This window comes from Nyctibius grandis, chromosome 10 (genome assembly GCF_013368605.1).
Source record: "Nyctibius grandis isolate bNycGra1 chromosome 10, bNycGra1.pri, whole genome shotgun sequence".
In the NCBI taxonomy this organism is placed as follows: Eukaryota; Metazoa; Chordata; class Aves; order Nyctibiiformes; family Nyctibiidae; genus Nyctibius; species Nyctibius grandis.
This window is the reverse complement of record NC_090667.1, coordinates 17,647,327-17,667,476: the sequence shown is the minus strand read 5'-3', so window position 1 is coordinate 17,667,476 and position 20,150 is coordinate 17,647,327. Positions and strand designations below refer to the sequence as shown.

At 43.3% G+C, this 20,150-nt stretch overlaps 2 protein-coding genes across 10 annotated transcripts in view; one reads left to right on the top strand and one right to left on the bottom strand.

Annotated features, from left to right (window-relative positions):
- PRKCD (protein kinase C delta) overlaps window positions 1-1,610 on the top strand; it is a 69,051-nt gene extending 67,441 nt beyond the window's left edge. For both annotated transcript variants that reach the window (XM_068408575.1, XM_068408574.1), the window contains one exon: window positions 1,068-1,610. In XM_068408575.1, the coding sequence (XP_068264676.1) occupies window positions 1,068-1,226 (159 nt within the window). In that variant the 3' untranslated portion in view covers window positions 1,227-1,610. The remainder of the gene's footprint in view (window positions 1-1,067) is intronic.
- A 2,500-nt stretch (window positions 1,611-4,110) lies between these two features.
- The window catches only part of LOC137667640 (6-phosphofructo-2-kinase/fructose-2,6-bisphosphatase 4), a 53,059-nt gene continuing 37,019 nt past the window's right edge, over window positions 4,111-20,150 (bottom strand). For 7 of the 8 annotated variants that reach the window (XM_068408580.1, XM_068408582.1, XM_068408583.1 and 4 more), the window contains 4 exons: window positions 19,010-19,139; window positions 18,581-18,643; window positions 15,217-15,281; window positions 4,111-6,941 (listed from right to left, as the gene is read on the bottom strand). In XM_068408580.1, the coding sequence (XP_068264681.1) occupies window positions 6,882-6,941; window positions 15,217-15,281; window positions 18,581-18,643; window positions 19,010-19,139 (318 nt within the window). In that variant the 3' untranslated portion in view covers window positions 4,111-6,881. Of the gene's footprint in view, window positions 6,942-11,919; window positions 12,012-15,216; window positions 15,282-18,580; window positions 18,644-19,009; window positions 19,140-20,150 lie in introns of all 8 variants that reach the window. The other variant, XM_068408577.1, reaches the window with a different exon arrangement.

The window sequence follows — 20,150 nt, the reverse complement described above, 5'->3', positions numbered from 1 at the left end:
GTCTTCCTCTGCTCTCTCAAGGAGCTGCTTTACTAACGTAATCTTCAGAAAAATCAGCTCATAGTTCCGATATCCCTTCTCCTCCATGTTAGCAATGGTGAGAGTTTCTCATGTTTTTCTCTTCTGTAATGCCACATGGGAGAAGGACCAATAACGTGGGGCTACTCACTCGGTAACTGCCTGCAGGCATTCTGTACAAGCATTAGATATGTGCTGTTTCAAACTCATCTGAGAGTCTCTAAGTGGGAAAAAAAGATGCATTCTCTGTACTACTGCACTTAAAACCCTCTGTAATGGACATGCCTAATGTTACCTGAAAACCCATCTAAAACAGACTGCATTACTCATAGTCTGTATCACTGTGAGATGCTGCTGCTGCTGCTTCGTCTCACCTGGCTGAAAAAATCCAAACCACTTTTCCTCCACCCTGTTACTGGTACAAGTAAAGTGAGCTGGAGGTAACGGAGACTCTTCAAGATGTACTTACGTGGAGGAGAGCTGTCCCATTCGAGAACAGGTGGCTTCATGTTGCATGTTCCCATAGAAATGGGAACTCTGGCAACGTAAGGATCCTAGAAACAGTAACCTTTGGAGGCACAGAGTGTAAAACATGGTCTTTAGTAACGTGAATTTTTACTAAACATACACAAATCTTTTATCCAGACACAAAGCAGCTGCACTAGGGCAGTCAAGGCTTTTTTCTCTGAACAAGTACAGACGGTAAAATGCTTTCAGGAATTGAAAAATTTTGGTTAATGCAAGAAATGTTGGGCTTAAATGTAAGTGCGTGCTGCATTGCTTTTGTCACCAGAGAAGACAAGGTGGTTCTTCTCCGCAGTGACCTGGTGCTATTTGTTTTCAACTATCAATAAGCAATTGCCCAGTTATAATCATCTTACAGTGGTGTTAAAATAGGCAAAGAGGAGGAGGTTTTTCTCTAAAGTGGGGGGGGAAGGAGGGAGGGAGCCCAAGAACGAACTTCCCAGCCTTTTGCATTTAAGCAGTTTGTTCTGGAAGAATGGACACAGTTTGTCTCAAACGACCTTCCCTCTCTCTGTTTAACACAGAAGTCAGCAAGCGACTACAACAACTTCGACAGAGAATTTCTGAGTGAGAAGCCAAAGTTGTCCTACAGTGACAAAAACCTGATCGAGTCCATGGATCAGTCGGCGTTTGCTGGATTTTCTTTTATTAACCAGAAATTTGAACAGATCTTAGACAAGTAAGTCTCTGAACAGAGTCGGACTTTAAAGCAGGCTTAAAGATTACAAACCCAAAACTCCCAAGTGTTGTGTGTTCCGGTGATGATGTCGATACTTCAGAATAATACACAGCAGCTTGATTAATTATGTCCAACTGCTGATTTATTGGCAGTGTTCTTTTATGCATGGGTGGGTTTAAGGTATGTGAATTGTGCATTATTTTCTCTATTTGGGAAAATGTAAATTCTGTTTGGTACTTGAATGTAGTTATGTTTTATATATATATATATATATGCTGTATATTTTGCTCGAGAGAAGACATGGGGGAACAGAAGATGTCTTTTTAAAGTGTGTTTGAGCCCTTGGTTCTTTTATTTGTCTTCAATTAAAAGTTACATGAAACTTTCATTTGTGGCTTTATGGTTTTTTTTCTAGAAATATGCAATTAAACTCCAGTTGTCTTTACAGTAAAAAAATAATTTGTAAGCCCTGATCACGTCCAAAAACAATACAAATATTTTAGGAGAATTACTCAAAATGAAGAATGAGGCAAAAGCAGAGACTCATAGTGGGAAGCAGCTGGGTGCCACCCTCACTGCTTTTTTATAAAGCCTGTCCCTCACTGTGAGCAGCCCATGCCAGGCGTCACTGACCACGTTTATCTTCAGGCAGGGAGGCCCACCTCTCCCACAGCACCCTGCCTGGGAATAGGAGCTTCTGCTGTGAAACACCCCTTACTACTAATAGAAATGAGCAGTAAGATCCCAGCAGCTTCCCAGGAGAAAATCATCAGGTAATGGCTGTGTGGAGCATTAGTACCCCTTGCCTGGGCTGCCAGAGATCCTGCTTAACTGCCAAGCACAAAATCTTTCTTCCAGTTTTATTTGCTTGTGTTTAATACAGCAGCTGTGGCTCCTGCCACATGCTGTAAAAAGGGCACAAACCTCGATCCTGCTTTGCTGCAATACCTATGTCTGAATTCTGATTTTTTAACCATTAATGAGAAAGAAAAACTAATGTAATTACTGCAAAGCTCTTTCCAAAACAACTCCTTGCAGTCAGCTCATAAAGTACAGAATGAAGCAAGGTCCCTCAGGCTTCTCAAAAGCTTTCTACATCTTGTAACACTATTGCAAATGGTTTTAATTTTCTCAACCATTGAGCAGGCTGGAAAAAAAACCCTGTACTGGTGAATAACCAGTTGTATAACGCAGTTACACAATGCTGCAGTGCCCTTAGGAGCACCCTGTGGCTTCTGGGTAGTTTCAGACTCTTAATCCTGCTGAAAGAGCAGGAGAAAGCTCTCGCCCACCTCCCTCAATAAGACTTCTTATAGACTTAAAAAAAAATACAGTGCCGCCTTTGTTTATCTTCTAAACAACAAACAGCTCGAGCTTGTTGTCACCCAAGTTTTACTGGCATTACTTGAACCATGTCATCTAAGTGTACAGCAGATTTAGGCTGGAATAGTCAGAACACAGTTGGCGTTTCCCCACAGCCAGGGTTTGCTTAGTTACCACCGCATGCTTACACAAACCCCCATCAGAGGGGAGCAAACAGTACTCCTGGAGCTGCTGCCAGGGAAAGCAGCAAACCTGTTGTGTTGTTTTCTTTTTTTCCCTTCCAGTAACCAGCTAAGACGTTGCTAGTTTGCCTTTTTTTCACTAGAAAGGTGTTCTGCGTTCAAAGGTGAGTGCTGGATGCTTTTCTATATGGGAAGTTACGAGCGTGGCTCCCAGCAGCGCTGGGTACTTGGACAGCACGAAGCTGTAAGGAATTACAAGTTGCAGCAGTTGTTGCTTATGGGAACATTCGCTCGCTGCACTTACCTGCTTTGCTCTGGAGTAACGGGTGCCAGGCCTGCTCAGGAGGGACCCGGGTCTTCACACAGCAGCTCTTTAAGCTGGCATTTGACCAACTTACCTGGAGCATCTCCTGCTGCCACAAGCGCACCTCCTAACAGCCGGACACCTGGGCAGAGCCGCCGTTCCCCCGCGGAGCAGTGGCCGTATCCCTCCGCAGCCATGGCACCGTCCTGCTCAGCCGTCTGCGGTGTTGACTGCGCCACTGAACAGAGAACTGCCCCACCACAGAGGTTGGCTCATTACAGCAACCAGCCAGGAAAGCTGCGCAGGGCGTATGGCTCCGGGGACCTCCGAGGGCAGGCACAAGCAGATGGGTTCGCTCAAGCATCGCAGCCTGGGCCATCATTGCGCTACAGGGAGACGGAGGTATTAAAGAATTTTGTCCAGAAAGCAGCCTAAAAGCTCTAGAACAAACAAAAAAAACCTACCTCCCACACAGACATAAATACACAGTCAAGGTAAAACTGAAGAGAACACTCCCTCCACCTAGCTGAGAAGACACAAGTGGTTACAACCCTGAGTATACAGTGATCAACAAGACATGAACATTTGAGTATGCAATTCTAAGCCACACAGCAGTAAGTTTGTCCTTATCCTTCAGAATGACAAGTACCCTGCCACCTTAATGCCACCTACCTGACCTGTACATGCAAATCTGCACTAGAAGGCACCATTTTGCTGCTGGTTTTCAGCTTTCTCAAAAAAGCAGCAGCATGTGGAAGACAAGACAGGAACAGTGTAGCTTTGAGAGTGTGGATCAATCTTAAAATACCAATGACCAGGTAAAATTAATAAAGTCTTACCTTTCTCCTCCGTCACGTGCAAATCTTGACTTGTATTTATTTATTCAATTCTTCCAACTAGAACAGTTACAGAGTTTGTTACTTGAATTATAATTATTTGTCAGAGTAAAGCAACCGATGGAGTAAATGAACTTCACTGTCATGCCTATGTATAAGCTCCCTTAACCAAGCCACAATCCCTGTGGAAACCTGCTGGCCTGCAGGAACACTCACGAGCACGGAAAGAAACACCCACCAGCACACGTTGTAGCATTTGATCTTTATTACCTGGATCAAAGGCCAAATGATTACATTTGTCTGAAAGATTACGACAAAGGCCAACGATGTAAGAAAAGACAGTTTAATATCCCATTGGAGAGACTGCATGTGAGCCAGCAAGTGCATTAACAGTCAGAAGGCAGTAAAATAAACACGGGTACAAATATACAAGGTCAGGACGAGGGTTTTCACCTCCCCCATCAGTGACGGTTTGGGCAGGGGGCAGGGGGATGTACGCAGCTTCAGACAGTGACAATAACCTGCAATTCTGAACAGTGCCTTTCCAGACACGTGGTTACGCCCCGGGGAGAACCGATCACTCGCTTCAGATCTACATTCCTTGCCTACACTTGCTCTCGCCAGCTAGAAAGGGTTGGATGCAGCCAGTGATTTAGTACCTTCCTAAAGCAGAACAGACAACTTCATATTTTTTTTCTCTTCAAGTATCAGCATAACATTTATTTACACTTGTATACAGTTCTTTTTACTGAACACCCACTTAGTAAAATGCTCATCACAGTATATTCAAAAGCAGGCTATAAAAATACCTACTATACATAAAACATTTAGCCTCAAGGAATTTTACAGCACCTCTGAAAGTTGAAAGAAGAAAAACAAAGACAGGGAGAGAGGGGAGACACCTCAAGCCGTGCTTGCCAGTGAGGAGAAGCAGCCCTTGGGCTCACTAGGGGAAACCTTTCCTTCCACCACACTTCTTCAGCCAGGTCCAAGCTCAAGAAGTACCACAGTCTTTTCTGATACAGTCCTGGGATCTGCCCTCTCTAACTACGGATAAACTCTGACTTTCTCAAGTTAAAAAATATTGAACAGCTCCCGGTGATGGCTGGACGGTGGAGGTCAGGAGGAGCGAGGGCTGCCTGGAGCACAGCCCCACTTTCCCATGCTGAACACACCTCAAATCAGGAGGGGAAATTACTTCCACATTTTTGCCACAAAGATGGCCGTGTTAACTACACACCAATAAACCTCTGAGCAGTGCTGTGTGGTCTCTCTCCTCACACAACAGCTACGGACACAGCTGAATTAATAAAGGTCTGAAATGGGCACACAAAGCTTTAGACAGCAGCGCTTGAAGCAAGTGTTCCTGCTCATTCCGTACCCTACACGCCCCTCTTCGGAAACGGAACCCAGCGATACGGTATGGCTTACTTCCAGAGCTGAATATATTGCTGAAATTAGCTTATTAAAACAAATCACAACAGCAGCATGTTCTCTTATAAACCCTGTACAAACAACAGACAATTTAGCCCTTGCCTACAGAACTACATTACGAGGGCCTGGTATTTCACACAGGAGTTGAGAGAAAGAATAAAAAAAAAAACCCAAACAACAAAACAACCCCAACAACAGACACAGTAAAAGCTCAATTAATTGAAGAGAAGTCCTTATTAAAAACACAGTCCAACTACCAAAGCACAGTTCTCCTCATCAGAACAAAGAGCCAGCGGCAGTGCTGGCAGCTCGCTTCAGTTGTCTGGTAACACGCGTACAAGATGCACATCCATTTAGTACAGTTAAAAGGTCGTGGCCTCAATAGACAGAGAAAATTCCATTTTTAGCACTGGAGTTTCACAAGGTAGGAAAGAGCAGCGAAGAAATCGGGATGGTGAAAGGTGCTTAAAAACAACACAAAAAAACCCAAGGCAGGTGCATCATGTTAAAAATAGTGTCAGAATTTACCTGGTGTTTTTCTTGCATGAGCTGTTAGAATGGTTAAACTCCACCTAACCTTTCTGTACTGTTTCCTGATGTACATGTTAAATGTGGCTATAAAAGAGAAACATACACTTTTATGCTGAAATTCATTCCAAAAATTTCCTTTAAAAAATCACAGCACTAAGACAAGCAGCTTCTCCGGCCTTGACGGTCTGAATCCTTTCCCCCTCCCTCCCAGTCTCAGAAAAGCTGCTCATCCCCTCCTATAACTGCAGCAGAAAGGTCGCTTCTCTCTCCATTCCCTCCCGGGCTGCCAGCTCTACTCACACTCATATACCCCACCTAATACAGTGTCTTCCACTGCCCTCCAAAATACAGCTGGCCCCTGGAAAATGTTAAAATCTTGCTAAAACAGCAGAATCCTTCAGGTAGCGAATCTAGCTTTAATGCTTTTTATTTTACAAAGGGAAAGTTTCCTCATTTCAGAAAAAATTTAAGTCATGGTTGGCAAAGCGAAGCTCAATTTAGAACCCAGAAAAGCTATTGGAGCTGACAAGCTTTCCCATTTAACGTAGTTTTGCAACATGAAGCCTCCAATGCTCAAAATGCAGAGTTTCACCTATGTTAAATAGGCCATCAAAAAAAATCTCCATGTAATTCTAGGCAATCATTCACAGTAAAAATAAGAGGAACTCTTAGAAAAACACTTTAAAAAGAAAGTAAAATCTAGTTAAAATCTGACAGTAAAAGTGACACGGGCAATTAACCATCTTGCAGTATCCACAGATGAACAATAAAAACCACTGAAACTGCACAAATTTACATACAAAAAAATCTAAAACCAACTCTACTCTGCTTCCCATAAATGTTTTTACTGATACCTTTCGGCACTGGGAGTTATCCACAACTACAGGTTTTCTCCAAAGAAGCTGAATCACATTCGAAATGTCTTAGAAGTGAAGGGGAGGCACGTTCGCTCCAGCTTGCTCAGCAACGCCTTCGCCCTTCTCCTGGGCCTGAGCTGCTCCTGAAAGCTCTTGCGCTGGAGGAAGGGCTGCCGCCCCCGGGAGCTGGAGCTATAGGTGGTTCGGTACTGTCCTCAAAGCTTCTTCTCTTGACCGATCCACACCTACATTCTGCAAATTTAAAGATAAAAAAATATTTTAAAGCAAGGGTCTCACGGTCAGCCATAGTTTTGCTTAACACACAGCTATTACACAAGGCAAAAGATGAGCGAAGTTTTAATGCTTATTTCCTCACAGTGTTTTGTAAAGCACCAGGGAAGGTCCCAGCCCACGAGCAGAAGTCAGAAGCCGGGCTTAGACCTCATCCCAGCCGCTCTGTGCTTTGCAGAGCCCGAGTCCCTCAGCTACCTCAAAGCAGGCTCTCCGCTGCCAGTAAAAAAGCATCTCTAAGACCCATATTACACCGGCTCTGGTAGGACACCCAGTCTCTGTACGCCATATGCAGGTCACAGTGTTACGATTTTTAAGACTTTTTTTTTCTTTTGAACAGCATTTTTAACCACATTTCTCTCATCCACTATCTCTTCAAGTCTTTATGCATATACAGTATAAGACAAAAACGAACCACACAGCAAAGGTCATAACCCACACAAGAACTGATCAAATCTGGAGGGAGGGAAGCCCATCTCTCCTCACATCGAGCACAATCCAGGAACTGACTCCTTAACACCAACAGCTATAAAGCTAATTCTGATCCTGTCTGTAAGCAGCTAAGTCACTGGAAGGACTCTGAATAACTCCCTAAAGAGCTGGTAACACAAAGTTTTCCCTAAAGAGCTGGTAACAAAGTTTAAATGCACTTGGGGATACGCAGGCATGTTGGCAGATGTCCCACTGACATCAGATAATGTTCCAGTGGTTTTATAACCACATTTATTAGAGTTTACTTTGAAAACAAGCCTCTTCAGTCCAACTCAAAAAAAAAGGAGAGCCCCACTAGCACACAGTGAGGGGGACTCTCGGCACACGCTCTCAGACAGCATACGCACAACTCCATCAGTCAAACTGCATCCACTTAAAAAGCAAGCTGTTCCCCTTCCCACCCCCAGTTTCTAGGATTTTCAGCCATTTCTTACGAAAACAGGAGATAAACAAGTAGCACCAGATTTGATTTGGAGGTTGAAGTGTGCCACCATCACTCCTGCCCTTAGCAAGTCTCCTACATTAGTGTCAGCCCTTTCCCATCAGCCTTCGAGCCCTTGGGTCCATCACCCTGTTTTCCACCATAAACACCCCACACCAAGCGTTCTGAGAACACCCACGAACGCTGCTGGGCACAGCCATCCACGTCCTGGAAATCCCTGCACCCACCAACACACTGCCTAACCCACCCTCTGAGGAAAAGAAAAGCAACAACCCTATTTCAGAAAGCAGCTTCTATGGGTAGCACCTCTTCTGCAGCGACACAGAGAAACCGTCAGCAACTGTCTAAGAACATGGGAAGTTGGCAAAACAAGTCACACTCTGCATGACTACAAGGAAAAAACCCAACAAAACATGCTGGCATTTGTTGCATTTGTTTGTATTTTTTTTTAGCAACTGCTGCAACATACCCAGAAATTCCCTGGGACTACGGAGATGTCTCCACAGGCAATCCAAGAATATTTGCTAAAATCTTTTAAGCTGAGCATCTGCTGTTGATTCAAAGAAAATTAAATGGAGCATGAAATGGAGCATCAATGTGCAGGAATCTAGAGGTACTGGAAATCAGTCGACAAGCAGCAAAAGCTAGACAGCTGTAACACAAAACTAAAAGGAAACAAGGTGGTCAAGAGAAGGCAAAAAGTACAGCTTATTTCAGTCAGCAAGAGGCATCAGGTGAAAGCAGCATCTTAGCAACTGAGACAGACCCAAGAGGCAATATCGATATGCAGTCAACAAAGCTGAAAGCAAGAAGTTCTGAGTAAAAGCGAAGGAGAACAGGCTATAGGAGCGAAGCACTCTGAACTGTCACGCTGAAGAAAGAAAACTCCGCCTGGGATAAGCCCTAATAAACACACCCTAGGGCTCATCAGACAAACAGAACAGCTAACAGCAAGACCAGGTGAACCGAAGCTTAGAAGGGAACTAATATCCTCATTAATGGTAAATGGATCCCTACTCATAGCAATCATGTTAGACTGGATTACGGCAGCTGGGATTGCACCTGCTTCCAGAATAGCCATAAGCATCGAGAGAGAAAAGCCATGCAACGAGAACAGTGCTGCTGCTTTGAAAGACGACTGAGGTTTTAGCCTTACTTTTGGGACCAAAAGGTGTCCCTGCGACTGTTCATCAGGGCCTCACCAAAGCACACCTGGACAGAACTACCACTGCCACGCACCAGCGGCAACACGGCCTGGAGAGCCCTGGAAACACAGGAGTGGGAATAAAAACACCAGGTCCCTTTTAAAAATGCTGTTTCTACCAAGGCGTATGGGCACCCCCTCGGTCAGCGTGGGCAGGGGCTCGCTGCTCCCCGAGGAGGCTCAGCGCTCACCGGGGCAGGAGCGGCCTCACCCTGCCTTGCACAAGGGTCCATCTCACCCAGTCCTCTCTGCAAAGACTCAAAGCACACAGATTAACCCAAATACACTCTTACACCGCTGTTCCTCCTCTCCTCGTTGTACTCCTCCCTGCTTTGTACATTTCTTTTCCTACTGAACAGAGCCTCCCCCAGAAACAAAGCGCTGTGGGTTTCTGAAGAGGACAGTCTGCCCTTTCCGTTTTAGTTCAGTTAGCCACGTGTGATCTTCACAGCAAAGCAGGTACATTTTGCATGAAGGCTCCTCTTGGGAGCCAGGCTCTGTGTAGGGCACAGGAGCCACGAACACAGCCGAAGCAGATGCAGTTAATAAGGGTCTGAACAACCAGCACAGGCACAAAGGCAGAAATAAACAGCGCAATGTAAACAGTTCAGTACTCTTATCCACCAGCTTTCCCTCGGCGAGCTGTGCCACAAACTGCCACTGCTGCTTCCCAGCCAGGGTCAGGCCTTTCTTCTACTGAGAAAATAAGCCAAAGAGCGCTATTAAGCAATTCTACTGTAACAGGAGACCCCTTAGAGCGCAAAACTGCTTTTAAACATGCCCTTCGCTCCGCTGCACACCTCAGCACAACGAGCGTTATGCTCGGCACAGAGAGCGAGGCGCAGCCACAGCCCCAGGAAATCGGGCCGGCGGCAGCTGGTGGGATGGAGGGTCCCAGGCGCTTCTGCCACTTCCCCTCCCTCCGCAACCTCCGCCGGCTGCAGAGCTGGCAAGCCCAGCTTCTCTCTTCGGCCAAGTTCCTGCCCCTTCCATCCTCCCCTCCGTTTCCTCCAACAGCCCAAGCTATCCTTTTTCAAGCAGCAAAACTATTTTTTCCACAGCAGTCGCCTGCGATTTTGGCTCCATCAAAAACGTAATGCATTTAGTTTAAATTGGCACAGTATTTCCTGTCGTGGCCCGGGGAGGTGACAGCACTCTGAGCCGTCTCAGTACGCTTTCTCAGTACCTGACTATGGCCAGTGTCCCTGACCTCTCGGGGATGTCACCTCAACTGCCAGGTAAAAGCAATCAGACACACTAATTACTGCGTGCAAGTGGGTATGGCAGGCTCAGATCTCCTCCTCTGTGGCATTTTTCATGGCAAAGCACACGCCAAGTGGCTGGGGCAATTAAACACTGAAAAGCGACAGAACACTCCGACAGCACGGTAACAACAGAAAGAGGAAAATAAACTGGGTTCCCCCTGGTCCCAGCCCATCCTGGGACACTGGTTCAACTACATACCAAGCGGTACAGCAGGAGGCTGTCTGGTCAGGAGGTTATTTGGTTGTATCAGACATTCCCAATTACTACACACCTCTGAAAACTTCAGGGTAGTTTTAGAAGTGCAGATATGTAACACTTCTTTTCCAAAAATCCCAGTTTTGGAAAAACGTACCACCTGAGAAACCTCTCAGATAAAAGCCTTCCCCAACACACCACTCTTGCTTACTTTCAAGACTAAAAGACCCCCTCAAAAAACAGCCCCAGGACTCTCATGATGTTCTGCCTTTCCCAGGCTCAATGCTACCTAAACAAAGCTGCTCCCATGGCACAGATGCTTCCCATCTGCCCACCGTAACGTCGCAGGGGAAGGAGCCGAGGCACGGCACCGCGTCTCTAACCAGCGTCAGTCTCCTCCAGCCTGTGAAGGGCTCTGCTGTAGTTCACTTCAGGATGCACACCCCGCTTGGTTTGAGATCCCCTCAAAAAACCCTCCCCTTTCCATCTCTTTCAAGGCAAGTCACAACCCAGCTACAAAATAATCAGGCTAACTCAGCTTCCACGTTCTGAAAGGGTCAACACTGCTTACTGCAGCCTAGATAAGATCTGGGTACAAAACATGCGGAGCAGAGCTGTGAACGCTCCATCACCCACGTCCATACAAGAATGAGGAAAAGAGGAAATTTAAAATCATTTCTGCCAGGGGGCAAACGCTAAAGCCTAGTTAATGCAGAACAGCTGTTAAGAAAAGTCATATATTAAAAACGTTTATACACATTCCTGTACCTTGAATAATTGCTCTGGAACAAAGCGAAAACTTGCTACCCTCTTCAAACAGCACATCGTTAATTAGCACATCTAGAGCACTAGTGCTACAGATCAGCAGGATTAAGGTTTTACAGTAACTATGGATTGTGATTTTATGGTACACAGCAGTCCAATCACTCCCAAGGGCACTGAAATAGATAACACTGGTGCCCAGAAAACCAACTTTTTCTTATCTCACACGGGATGTTGTGTTTCATGGCTTTCATAAACACACTGCAACTAACCTTAAATGATTGCTGGCTGTTACAATAAAAACTTAATGCTGCGGGATCTTTAAATCATAGCAATTTACAAAAACAGCATTCCAGTGACAGCCGATCAATGTTTGATAACCCATCCACAATAAATAAATTAACCAGTGCAATACAGTTTTATTGTGATTTCATAATTTTTTTTCCCCAAGTCATGTGCTGTACAAACATCTGGTTTGGGTTTTGAGTTGTTGGGTTTGGGCAGGGCTTTTTTATTTCAAAGTGATTGGAATGATTAGTTTTTCAATTTATTTTGAAGTAGTAGGATGAAAACAGCACCCCAAGTTCGACAGTTGATCAGCACACAGGATTCACTGATGAGCAGGGACTGTTACAAGAGCGTCCTCGGGAGGTCTGGAAATGTCTACATTCTGCATAATAATAAAAATACAGAGGAGAATATTTATCATGCAGCAGTAAGAGCAATAAAATACCGATCAGATTCCTTCACATGTACACAGCTGCGTTTATTTAAAAGCAGAAATTTTCTTTAACCCCCCCATGCCCCAAGAATGCAGCAGACTGACAGCTGGTTGGTCTCCCAGCAGGAAACATATTCACAGTAATTCACAGTAATTGCTGATCCCATGTTGATAATATTACCAAAACCTCAAATCATTCAAGCTTAGGAGGAAGTCTTTTACAGGCCCATGCAGGAATCCACTTAATCACGTGCTTCAGCACACACACGTCTATCCACTAAGCAACTTTCAGTGCTTTGTTGGACTATGCCATGTACTTCTTTCCCAAGTGAAGACTTCAACATTTCTTTGTGCTATAGGCAACGTACTACACCTGACAAACCAGAATAATCTTTTCCCAGACACCTTAACCATTCAAGACTGACCACACCAGCTAGATCTCACCTCACTTGGCAGAGGCTGGAGAAGAAAAATGACATTCAATGCAGCAAATTATTCAAACAAAACCAAAACAGCAGCACAGCCAAACACTCGCGCTAGGAAGCACGGCTTTGAGTGCTGCTGTGCGACACCAGGCTCAGCAATCACCCCTGCCATGGTACCACTTCATGCCAAGTCCCAAAGACTGTGCAATTAGCATTCTCTCTTCTAGAAAAAAAGCAGACTATGATAAACTGTTCTGAAGTTCCTTCCAAGATCCTGATCTAGGATTTGGCCCATTTTAGGCCAAATTATTGCCAATTCTTCAAACTTCATGCTGACTGGCTTCATGAGTCTCACTTGTTGGACACTGCGGTAAGCAAACTCGGCTGTCACTGACATCGCCCTCTCCCCTTCCCCCCATAAAATAAAAAAGGAGATCTGGGTTTCTTGCTACGAGCACTCTCCATCCGTCATTCACTAAGACAGAGGTGCAAAGTAAACACTTTACGCCAGGGCTTGTTTTCTGGCCCAAAGAGGGGAGCCAAGCAACAGCTGAAGTAATTCCCCCGAATTATTTGCAGCCTGTGGACTCCATTTGTAAAGGTCAGGAACTTGAGCCACTACAATGCTGACATACACAAGGCTTCAATCCACTTCAGACAGATCATCACCATACAAAGAAGTTTACACATACTACAAACAAACACTTCAGTGCTTTGCCTGCGTTTCTGCAATGTGAAAATAGCTGCTTTCAGCTGAAGCCAAAAAGGAGCGCACTGCTCTGAAACACGGCCTACAAATTCTCTGTGGGGGCACAGAACAGCACACTGGGCAATTCTTAATCAAGCAGTTTCATTGTTTAACAACGCTGTTATCTGTGATGCTGCATTTAATTAAATACTTTGACGTCAATAGACTATTTGAAAATTTAATTTTACAGAAGTAATTAGCATTTTTGTAGGTGATGTAAATAAAAGCTTTTGAAATTTTCGTAGTCCTCTGAGCAGCATTTAAATGCAGACAGGATCAACTTAGTCTTTCCCTTCAGCCCCACTAAATGAACAGTGTATCATCACCTATACTTCACTGGTCTGTGTTTCTTTGGGGGCAGAGAGAGAAGAGTATGTGGGTTTTTTTTAATAAAAACACCTCTGTTCCTTTTTTCCTTTTTTTTTTTTAAATTCATTAACTCAATTTATTTCTGTTCTAAGTAAACAGCCTTGTGCCTGTGTGTCCACTGCAACACAACTATCTGCGTGACCCTCTCCATGCACCTGAAATACAACCACCCAACACCGTCAGTATGGCCACATCACTTGCTGGACACATTAAGAGTCACTTGGTGACTCAGGCAGAGCTCTCCCCCCAAGATAAAACATCTTCAGTTAGAGAAGTGGTTATTTCCAACAGCAATTCCCAAGACACTTTACCAACCTGTAAATTCAGAATCAATATTTTATCAGCCAAACTAAAGATGTTCATTTGATCTATATTACTTCACATGGATAGCCTACCACCTGCTCTAAGACATCCTCATTTATTTTCAGCATGCTTCTACAACACCTTTTAGGCGGTGTGAAAACAGAATGGATTTCCTAAACCTAACAAACCAAACTAAGATACAAAAGTGCTAAAGCAGAAAGACAAAGGAGAAAGGGGAAGAGCGAGGAAACAGGCAATACGACTACCTAACAGAAAATGCCTTGGCTGTGAACAACCGAAAGTCAGTATCTTCAGAACTCTGAATATCCAAGTCATTAAAACAAGACTTCTTTGCAGACCCTGCCAGCATGAATTCTGCCACAAATGTGTACCCTCACGTAAGTAAGGCACTGTGTGTCACATGCCTCACTGGATACACACATAAAACCACATTTATCGCTATGTTCCTTTTGACCATAAACCACTGTTCTGAAACCACCACAAACAGCCCTTTTGTCTCAGTTATCAAACTGACTTTCAATTCACCAGTAGGCACGGCTCCTAACCTCAGCAAGGCATCAATGCCATACATAGTAGTATTAGCATGAGGATCTGCAAGGGAATCACAAATTTTTAATCATGATACATTTTACATAACTTTCCTAATGCAGCAAAGGGAAGAGCTTTGTGCGAGCAGCAGAACCAGCCTAAGCTCATGTCAACACTTAGGAGCACACAGAACCATGTGCCTGATGCAGGCAGAGTACAAAGTTGCTGTGGCCCGACATCTTATCTCTACTTACGTTTCACAAATACACTCAATTTCCTTTTCCCCAGTTGTTCTGCTATATCCTGACATCTAGTCTTCCTCGCCAGCTTTGGCTTAAAACACAAGTGGCATCATCAATTCCTCTTGTTCATACAGCAGTGATGAAAAAGCTGACGATTTCATTACTTACTCTCTCCAAACCAAGCGTCGCATTTGGGATGTACTTTTTGACTACACACTGCTTCGGCTGAATGACAAAGCCTGGAAGAACTTTATACAGTTTTTAGATTGATACCATATCTTCAAATCCTCATTCATTTTCTGAAGATAAACTACTCCAGCTAGAGCTCACGCATAAGATAAATTTGCTCAATAAAAAGGTGGGGTTTTTTTCCCTCAACAGCAAACCAGTAGTAAAGCTTGATATGTAAAATTAAATACACACAGCTGAGTTATCAAATGATTTCTAACCACAAGGACAACAGAAATCAGCTCAGACAGTACATTATGTCAAGTTCTCCGATCTGAAAAAATTCTTACCTCGGGTTTATCTCTGTGTGTGTTTACAGCTTCAACATTCAGGAATATAGTTTCTATTTTACATCCTGTTGATAGAAAACACATTTTTAGAATTGGTCTGCTTTAAAAATGAATTTATAGTAAAAATGCAATCCAATTTTGAGTTAGTGAAGGTTAATCACTTTCCCCATCTGATTTATACTAGTATCTCCCAAATTCTGAACAGCTAAAGCCATTGGAACAAATCTATTCTACCAGGATGAACATTATTCACAATCTGATAATTCATCTCCTATTCTCACTTTAGCTTTATCACTATTTTCTTTGAAAAAAAAAATCTCATTTTTTTAACACAAAAGAACAACAACATTCAGTCAGAAAGTTCTTATCTGTAACCTTTTGGGTTTTTAAACATCCTAGACTTCTTAGAATTTCCTTGTAATACAGAAAATAAAAGCTCTAATTTTTTAAAACATGAAAATGATTATGAGAAGGCACACTGCATCTTGTTAGCAATTCTATTCCTCTGCATGTGCAAAACGGTGTTTTAACCCCCAGATAAATGGAACTTTAAAGTTGATTTCTGAAAAGGAACTTCTCCTTTTCACCCAAAAATGGAAAACTCCAGAGAAGCAAGAAAAATTGAACAGTGAGAAGAGGCAACTATTACTCAGGTAGTATGAACTGACCCACTCAGATAATTATAATTACTCAATACACTGTGGCCACATCGTTTTAAGCAAGATCTGATTGCCAAACACTGTCTTATCTCACATGAACATGACTTTTACAAGCTACCACTGCCCTACGCAACATTAATAGTCAAATTCCTCTGACACACCACAGAGTTCCTCTTCCATCACAAACAGGTTTTCTGATTTTTCTGCTCACTTATTTCCTAAAGTCATAACACGCTCCACAGAATTACTACATGGCAGAAAAAGGTGATTTTAGCCTTTTTTAGAAAGCCACTGCACTTAAAAAAATATATATAATTTAGTAAAGCAAATATTTGCCTTTCTTTAGGGAAGCCTATTCTGAGAAACCCCATTTGTCACAAACACTGTGAACAAACACTGCAGGAGGGCCAGCATTCACAGAAACAGTCAACAAGGAAACAGATTTTAATGGGGAAAAGCGCACATCTCCCACTGGGAGAGTACCCTAGTCATCCTTCTGTTCACAGATCCACTGCGAGCCCTGACACCAAGCAAAAGCAAGCTCTGATCCCTGATGCTGGCCATTACTACAGACTTGTTACACAGCAGACACACTTCCACAGAGAGCTCTCAGTCCTTACCGCTAGCTGAGTTCAAGATCTGAAAAAATATCATATGGAAAGCTTTAAATATAAACTAAAGGGACACGAGTTACTCCACACTAATTACAGTGTGCATGTTCCCAACTCATTTTTAATTACTGATGTACAAGTTCATACCTACAGCAAGATGCAGCTTCTCCTTCCTGTTGCTCCCACACAGACCACTGCTACACAGGATTGTTGAATAAAAGTCTAATTGATCCTAATCCAACTGTCAGGCCATAATAGATGGTCCCCCACTAAAGATCAGACGTGTAACGTGGGAATGATGCTAGCTTCAAACGCCAGGAAGAGCACACCCCTAAGGGAGGTGTTACCCCAGAACAGGATTAGCTGGAAGGTATTAAACACACCACGTTTGATCCTACATCCTGCCTCACTGGAGCCAAGTGACACATCAACTTGAAATAATGCTGCAGAATATTAGCGTATAAATAGTTTACACAGCCCTTGTGTTTTCAGATGGTCCTTTTCCAAAAAGTAGGCTGCCTGAAACGTGCTCATCAGACATACATATCAGACACTTTCAAAAAGAACCTGCTGGCATTACAGATTGCACCTGTACCAGCAGCACATAAACTCCTTCCTTCTGGAGCTGTGTATCCAAAATGTCCTGGGGTTAATGTTTAACCTGACTGCAAAGTGGGATTTGTGACTCATTTCTGAAGGGACAGAAATGTGCCCCTGTATGTCTAAGGCCATGTCCTTCACTAAAGAAAGAAGTCAAAAGAACAAGGACAGTTTTTCATACCACTTCTTTTCCTTCCTCATTTAGAGGGTGAGTAAACACTGCAAACATCCAGACCCTCTTAAAATTTATGAACCCAACTTCCCACTTTTTAAAAAAACAACCCACCCCAAAACAAAAAACTCTCTGTGGAAACATGCTGAGACTAGCGAGTCAAGAGAATTCAGTTTCCAAAAATTGACCTTTAATAAAAAAAAAAAAAAGTTTTAGCTCTTCTAAATCTCTATTTTCAAAACTCCAGCTTGTCATGCAGGGCTGGGAACACCAGATGTCACCAAAGCACAGATGGTTATTACTTACTGCAGGATGTCACTGCAATTACATGATAAAAAATCTCTTTAGACAGGTTTTGCAGTGTAACAGCTGTTTACTTTGTCTCAACTTTATTTGAAACTTAACAAAAAACAAAGCTCAGGTCTAGATTGCTATTTTTCAAAGCTGATAATCAAAGACAGCTTTGCATTTCCAATTGGTAACTCAACTAGCATTTTTTGGCAATCCGTTTCCTGGTAAGCTGTACAGATAGTTCTCTTTTGTCTAATCTTCTGAAGTGTGATTAGATATCAGAAGACATAATTAAGCCATCACTTAAAGAAAATTAACAGCAGGCACGTGTCACACTGAGGTTGAAGCACACAAAACTTAATTAGCAATCCGCCGAAAACCCAAGAATACATGTTGCAACCCATACCCCACTCTCTACAAGCTAGCTCAAATCTCAGTTAAAGCCCCTGAGCTAAGCACTGGTAACAGCTGCTGACAAACATACGCCAGCAACCACAAACAAGGTAAGACCATGTGGTAATGTGAAGGTCCACGAACAAATACTTCAGGAAAAGAGAACAAAGTTATTTAAGGGTAAGGGAAACAGCCTTTGTGAGATGATAAACCTACATAAACATAAATCTGCCTTTGTCCTAAAAACCAATACCCTCAAATACATCAATAAAAACTGAGATCTTACTGTACCAGATGTGTAAATGGCACGGGTTTGCCAGAGGAGTTAGCGAAATAGCACATGAACCAAGCACAAAAGAAAACTGTCAACTAGCAGTTACAGCACTGGTAGTTTCAGGCCTTCACTAATACATACGTATGTTCTGGCGTAATGCAAAGCAAACATAAACCAAAGGGTACATTGATTATAACGAAGATGTAGAGGCATACATGCAATGTCACACCTCATTGTTCAATTCTCTTTTATAGCAAAATAAATACAAAAATTTCATTTGCAATGCTTCACAAACTTTACAGATGACACAGACATAAGTAACAGTATAGTTACTTATACATCATATAGACTTAATACTACTCACCATAAGCCACCGGGGTTAGCTTTAAGACGGTATGCAGCGGGCACTTCAGGTAAGGCAGTTGTTCTGAGAAATGGAACAACAAATTACATATGAAATACATATTACAAAAACACTTAGCTCTTCTATTATGCTACAGGCCAAACACTTAGAAGTCTCTTTTTATCTGACAGTGTATCTGATTTCTTCCCTAGCATTGCCATTCAAACAGTTGCAGAAAAACAAACATTACAGCCTTTCAGGTGAGAAGCAGCTCAATAAAAATCACCTATGAAGTAACACGGTAGGTGAAATACAAAAAAATTACACTTGCTACTTGCCTAGCACAACTACCCTCTGATGATAAAGGAAATTGTTAGAATCACTGTTTGGAACTTGAATCAGTAAATTATCAAGAAATAGATCATTTGTGATTTATTAAGGAAGACTTACCTGCAGGCTTGTCAAGAAAATATGCGAGCAAGCAGCGCATGACAGCTTGGTGACATATGACAAGCACATTTTCCTGCCTTTCAAGTTCCATAATTACTGGCTCCAGTCTCTGAACAAGATCTTCATAGGACTGGGTGGGGAGGAGAAATACACAGCACATTAAAAAGGGAAAACTCTTTGAACAGTGTATACATATATAGTGGATTTTACTTTCATATTACTCATCTTCTAAATGTTATATTAGTGCACAAATACTGTAGTAATAATTTTCCTTAAATTAAGAACACAGTCCAGGTCTTCCAGACTATCAAAGAGCATACATACAAAAAAATACAGCTCCCTCATGGAAACGCCTTAGTAAATCCGTTGCTATGATCAAGAATTTCCACAAAATCCCTAGAATTTAATTCACAGCATCTGCAAATGTGCATATTAAGTCTTGCACATTATTTTCCATACCTCATCTTCAAAAGCATCTCCCTTCCGAACAAAAATCTGGAAGCTACAGCCAGCATACAAACTGTTCACAAAGCCTGACTTGTTCAGGCTGCCCTTTGAAAACAAACTATGGGCTTGATGAACTGGCCTGGTGACGGTAGCCACCACCCCACTGAAAATCACACAGCAAGGAGAATGGATTTCTCTTGCAACCTGTCCTGCACAGCACACGCACAGCGCATCTGCTGTGGCAGGTGAACAGCACGATTTCCGCGTGTGCGTGCTTAAGTTAATTTTCACATGCACAGTAAAGACAATACTTCCAAAACGTGTCATGCACTGCGCACGCAGAGAGCACAGCACATCGCCCAGCCGGGCAGGGGGTGACCACAGCAGAGAGTCTTCACCCTGGTCCCAAGGCAGGCAGGGGGGCTGCCCGGTTGGGAAGTGGCACTGCTGATTCCGACCTTGGCAAGGGAAACCCAGCAGTCTCCGGCGAGGCTGTGCACACCTCTGTGACTGCTCCAGCGACAGAGAAACCGCCTTTGACAGAGGACTGAGATCAACTAACCGCCCCAAGGCGATGAGGCTGTCTGACATGTTTGTCACCAACCTGGAGGACGGCATCAGTTTGAAAAACAAACACTCCTTGTTCAAAGGGATTAGGAGAACTTTGCAGCTTAATGACTGCCTCATTAGTAAG